This window comes from Gorilla gorilla, chromosome X, assembly GCF_029281585.2.
Source record: "Gorilla gorilla gorilla isolate KB3781 chromosome X, NHGRI_mGorGor1-v2.1_pri, whole genome shotgun sequence".
NCBI classification, from domain to species: domain Eukaryota; kingdom Metazoa; phylum Chordata; class Mammalia; order Primates; family Hominidae; genus Gorilla; species Gorilla gorilla.
The window spans coordinates 62,917,188-62,923,187 of NC_073247.2; the positions used below are offsets into that span (position 1 = coordinate 62,917,188).

The following is a 6,000-nucleotide window of genomic DNA, read 5'->3' on the forward strand; positions in this document are numbered from 1 at the left end:
TATGATAGATGAGAGACAGAGTCCCAGACAGATGGTAGGCGTCTTGTCACAGGTCCTACACCTGGCAGGTGCAGGAGGAGTTGAGTTTGGAGCTCACTGACTTCAGAAACATTAAGGCGGACAGGTGTGTGATGGAAGGAGGGAGAACTGAACAAGCCCCAGGCTCTGTTTCCAATCAAAATGTAAAGGCTGTGGGTTCATTTACCGAAGACAAGGAGCCCTAGGAGAGAGAGAGTGTAGGGAGGGCAGGCAGTCGTGGTCACAGCAGGGACAGTGGGAGACAGAGATATGCAGGGTGGGCAGAAGAGGGGCAGGCAAAGAAGCAGGGAAGACCCAAGGCCAAGTGTGGGCTGTCACAGCCACCAGAGGGAGAGGATGCCAGGAAGGAGGTTGTGGGGCTCCAGGAGCAAGAGGTTTCCCAGATCTGTGAGCATGCCCTGCCTGGCACTGCAGGAAGAGGTGGCTGCCACCCAGGTCAGTGTGGACGTACCTCTACCTGTGTCTCAGAGGAAACAAATTCTATTTTATCCCAATATAGTTCTGTATTACCCAAATGTAACATTCGGCTACTAGATATTGAATGCCGCATCCTCCATGCAAATAGAGGGGAGCATACCCTAAAAGAGATAATGAAGGATTTGATTTTTCTTTCTCCCTGGGACGATGGGATCCATAAGTTGGTTCCCCAAGCCCACAAGACAGATACAAGGAAGGGTGGCTGGAAGATTGTGAGTTATGACAGGCAACATTTTTCCTTAGGTTCCATGGGTATATAAAGCTCCGGACTATCTGTCTATCATGGATAGATAAAGAGTGAACATGGTCCCCTCTCCACAAATGTGTTTCTCTCCTTGTGAAGGGCTGAAGTTACACCAAGTTCTGATACGTTACATTTGTGTGTGTGTGTGTGTGTGTGTGTGTGTTGTTGTTGTTGTTTTCTTTCTTTTTTTTTTTTTTTTTTTTGACATGATCACACTCTGTCGCCCAGGCTGGAGTGCGGTGATGCAAGTACAGCTCACTGCAGCCTCGATCTCCCAGGCTCAAGGGATTCTCCCACTTCAGCTTCCGATCTAGTTGGGACTACAGGCACACGCCACCACACCCAGCTAGTTTTTTATTTTTGGTAGAGACGGCATCCACTATGTTGCCCAGGCTGGTCTCGATCTCCTGGCCTCAGGCAATCCTCCTGCTTCAGCCTCCCAAAGTGCTGGGATGACAAGTGTGAGCCACCTCGCCAGGCCTTCACTTTCTTTAATGAACAATTATCAGAGTTTCATCTTAGAGGCAAAAGTGGCTACTGCCAGCCAATCTGAGTGTGGTGTTGGAGGGGACTCTGGCCGATTCAGATGTTTCTAATGAACTTTTAAATTAACCTACCTGATGATTACCCTAAGGCCCTTTCCAGCTCCATGTTTTTTTGATTCAGGGTTTGGAGTTTTTCAGAGGCTTTGTTACAAAGATCATCTCCTGGGCAGGCACAGTGTCCCATGCTGTAATGTCAGCACTTTGGGACGCCGAGTCAGGCAGATCACTTGAGGTCAGGAGTTGGAGACTAGCCTGGCCAACAGGGTGAAACCCCCGTCTCTACTAAAAATACAAAAATCAGCTGGCCATGGTGGCAGGCCTCTGTGAATTCCAGTTACAGTGGGGAGTGAAGCAGGAGAATCCCTTGAACCTGGGAGATAGAGTGTGCAGTGAGCTGAGATCACGCCACTGCACTCCAGCCTGGGCGACGGAGTAAGTCTTTGTCTCAAACAGCATCTCTTGTCTACAGTGATGCTCTTGTCTCCTCGGGTTTCTCTACCAATCTGATCACATCTACTCTATCTCCCAGGAATGCCTTAATATTTCTGGTGGACCACTGACACGTTTTCTTATTTTCCTCTACTCTTGAGAATTGACCCTTGAAAACATTTTCTTCCCAGTTCAATGGAATGTTGAGTGGGGCACGGGATCTATCTGCCATCTTGCTCCAATCATCTGGTTTTAGATATTTTATGTATATTTGTCACTATATAAGTGTAATTTTTCTCAATTTGGTTTTCTAAATGGTTAATATTGGTATGTAGAAAAAACCTATCTATATATATATAATATTTTGTTACCTGTCTGGGTGCAGCTTCCCCTGCATTTTGGCACAAGACTCAATATGTTTTATTCTCCAAAAGGAAAGTGACAGGCTGGGTGCGGTGGCTCACGCCAGTAATCCCAGCACTTTAGGAGACTGAGGCGGGTGGATCACCTGAGGTCAGGGGTTCAAGACCAGCCTGGCCAAGATGATGAACCCCCTTCTCTACTAAAAATACAATAAAATAAAAAAATTAGCAAGGCATTGGTGGTGCGCACCTGTAGTCCCAGCTACTAGGGCAGCTGAGGCGGGAGGATCATTTGAACTCAGGAGGCGGAGATTGCAGTGAGTCGAGATCGCACCACTGCACTCCAGCCCGGGCGACAGAGACTCTATCTCTAAATAAAAAAGATAAAGAAAAAAAGAAAATTCACTTCACAGGCAATAGAGAGTTATAAAAGGATACTTTATGGATGATTTCATAGGGGAGAATGATGGAAAGAAAGTATATATACATATATATAACAGAGCTGAGCAATTCACTGCAACGACCACCAGAACTGCCTTTTTCTCCAAAAATAGTACCCCAAGCTATACTACTACTGGTTCTTCTAGTCCTTCCCTCTATTCCACATCCTCAAATTGTCAATTTTCTTATTGAGATAATTTTCCTCTGCCCAGATCTGGGTCCTCCACAACACTTAACACTGTCTTCGAGTGTTTGAATGCCCATTGCTTTAGCTCAGATTCCCAAGGAAACAGGCTTTGGGCCATACAGGACACCTCTAGACAGACTATGCTGAGAAACAATGCCTGGAATGGTGCATGGGGAGAGGAGAGGAGAGGAGAGGAGAGGGAATTACGTACCTGACTCTCACTCCTGGTTCCTTTTCTTATTGGTCAAAATTTACCCCACAGGTGCGAACTCCCCTACACTTCTAGATTGCATCAACTGCCCCTTTGACAGCTGTCTAGGAAGCCAGATCCCACACTTTGAAGTGTAGTGTTTCATACAATCCAAAAGTGTTAGCAGAGGCTAGGCGTGGTGGCTCACGCCTGTAATCCCAGCACTATGGGAGGCCAAGGCAGGCGGATCATGAGGTCAGGAGATCGATACCATCCTGGCCAGCATGGTGAAACCCCGTCTCTACTAAAAATACAGAAATTAGCTGGGCATGATGGTGCACGCCTGTAATCCCAGCTACTCAGGAGGCTGAGGAAGGAGAATCGCTGGACCCTGGGCGGCAGAGGTTGCAATGAGCTGAGATTGCACCATTGCACTCCAGCCTGGGCAACAGAGGGCGATTCCACCTCAGAAACAAACAAACAAAAACAAAACAAAAAATAAAAAGTGGTGGCAGAAATCAGAAAGTCCAGATATGTAGGTAATTGGCCTTGTTGTACAGCAGCAGCCAAGGGTGAACACTAAATGCTCCCAGGCAAGTCCTAAGTTCATCGAGTAACTGGAGTACCCATCTGTGTTAGTTAATTGCCTTTATCTGAAGGAAAAATAAAACTCTTATCTCTATGACAAGCAGGTGCTTACGGCTTGGGGCAAGGCACCTAAGTTAAACTCCCCTGGTGACAGGGAGACAAAGACATCATCTTCCTCAACATTCACCTTTCAAAGAGATGGCTCCATGGCCCTGAAGAAAGACATTCCTGGTGGCGGTGCTTGGTGGCTCACACCTGTAATCCCAACACTTTGGGAGGCTGAGGCTGGAGGATCACTTGAGGCCTGGAGTTCAAGTTCAAGACATTCCTGGGTTATAGGGTGGCCAGAGGCTTACATATCAAAGGAAGAATTTATAAATACAAATTTTCTCAAGGAAATGCCCTAAGGAAAGTGAAATGGGGAAGGTCTCTTCTTGCTCTTTTGGCAACAGGAAAATCTCAATTTTATGTTTCGTTACCCTTACAATTTCCCCCTTTTGTTATTCTTTTATAGTAACAGTACAATTTTCTAATTATCTCCACTGCTTTGAAATGAGGCTCATTGGCACTGGAGAAGCTGGTTCATTCGCACAGTCAGCTTTCACATTCCCTCTTTTGATCAAGATCTTTCTTTGAAAACCTCACAAACCTGAGGTGATCCACCCCACCTCAGCCTCCCAAACTGCTGGGATTACAGGCGCAAGCCACTGTGCCCGGCCCTATAACCAATGTTTTTAATTGTATCCCTCTAGAGAGAGTGAGCAGAGGTGTCTGTGTATGTCTGTATTGTGCTTTGTGTTTTACAGAACATTAACTCTTTATAAAGCATATATTTCTAACCTAGGAAAATATCAAATGGAAAAGGGATAGGAATACCTTTGATATGTACATTCGGCAGAACTATGTGCTGCCGGGTACAGTTGCATGAACATATACACATCTCCACTTCCTGTGAGAAGAAATTTTAAGAAGAAAATTTTCTTTAGGAATCAGTGCTCCCCAAGGCCTTATTTACAATGTCTGGCTTACTGTCAACCTGTGAGTCTGTCCACCAACCCTACAGGACCTCATATCCCTCCCTTCTCAAATGCCTACCTCTTCCCTTCCCTTCCCCGCCACCATCAGAAAACAGGCATAGATAAATGCAGCCATCAGCTTCTCAAACTTGATTTTATTGTAATCATCACTGTTGGTGGTGAGGATTTGTCCAATTTGGTTTCTCCATGTTTAATTAGTCTTCCTCACCCTCCTCTGACGATCCTTCAGATGAGTCTGGGTCTTCTTCCTCCATTGAAGATCCTTCAGATGAGTCTAGGTCTTCATCCTCTTGTGAAGATCCTTCAGATAACCCTAGGTCTTCATCCTCCTGTGAAGATCCTTCAGGTAATTGTAGGTCTTCATCCTGCTTTGAAGATTCTGCAGATGAGTCTAGGTCTTCGTCCTCCTGTGAGGATCCTTCGTCCTCCTCCTCTTGGACTGGATTGATGGAGTTCTCTCAGGACTGGTCATTCTCCAGTTGATTTGAATGTATTTTCTTAGTCTTCCTGTAGCACAACACTAATACTGTTGAATATTCTGATGTTTTCATCTTTTTCAAACTCGGTTCGAGGACTAAGTCCCTGTTTGGTGTCTCCTGCATCTGTTAAGAAAACAGGGAGAGGCCAGAAAGACATTATTTTGGGTGAATAGGATACAGACTGGATAGCAAGGGGGGCTTTATGAGAAGGAATGCAGGTTGAGGAAGGGGTTTGATCCAGAGAAGAACAAGGTTGAATCACAGGGTAGGGATCTATGGGGAAGAAGAGGAGCATGGGTAGGGTCATCTGTTAGTCCAAACTGCACCATTTTGTAAGTTCTTTGCTATTTTGCAGACCTTGGTCAAAGTGAAACATCCCATGGGGGTTCAGGCCGTGAGAAACATCCTGCCTAACCACCTGTCCACAAGGCAGACAAAGGCCCAACTAAAGAAACATCCCTATCATATCTTGCTTGGCAAAGTTCTACGGAACACCACAACGATATTCCACCAGAAAAAGGGCCAAACCACCTGATCATAAGAACATCTTATCAATATCCTGCCGGGCAGCAAGCCATACTGCCCATATCCCTCCCACCCATACCTGTAAGTACCCCAGGCTGTAAGCGGTGGTGGGATCTGGCATTAAGCTGGTCCCCCACTTCCACAAGCATCTGCAGTATTCCTGTGTTGCTGTTTGAGCTGCCCCCTCTCTGTGTGTCTTTCTTTCACCCTCGCCTTCGCTTCAAAACCTAACAATCTTACCTCATCATTTTTGTTGTTGGAGTCGCAGGGGCTCTTCCTCTTCTCCCCATTGGTGCTTGAAGTGGGCTTTTCCATGATTCTGGTTGGTTGTTGAATGTCTACAGCAGGATATTTTAGAGTCCAGACTTCCGTAGCTATATTGAAGCTTCCCAGTGGCCCAGAGCTCTTGCCCTCCCTATAGATACCCTCCTGGTGACAAGGCAAAGCCACACCCTTG

At 46.1% G+C, this 6,000-nt stretch overlaps 1 protein-coding gene across 1 annotated transcript; it reads right to left on the bottom strand.

The window, feature by feature from the left end:
* Positions 1-4,653: 4,653 nt before the first annotated feature.
* On the bottom strand, positions 4,654-5,953 carry SPANXN5 (SPANX family member N5). The gene is given in 2 exon segments (XM_004064193.4): positions 4,654-5,141; positions 5,784-5,953. Coding segments are annotated over 2 exon segments (483 nt in total). The 5' UTR covers positions 5,859-5,953; the 3' UTR covers positions 4,654-4,733.
* Positions 5,954-6,000: the final 47 nt, after the last annotated feature.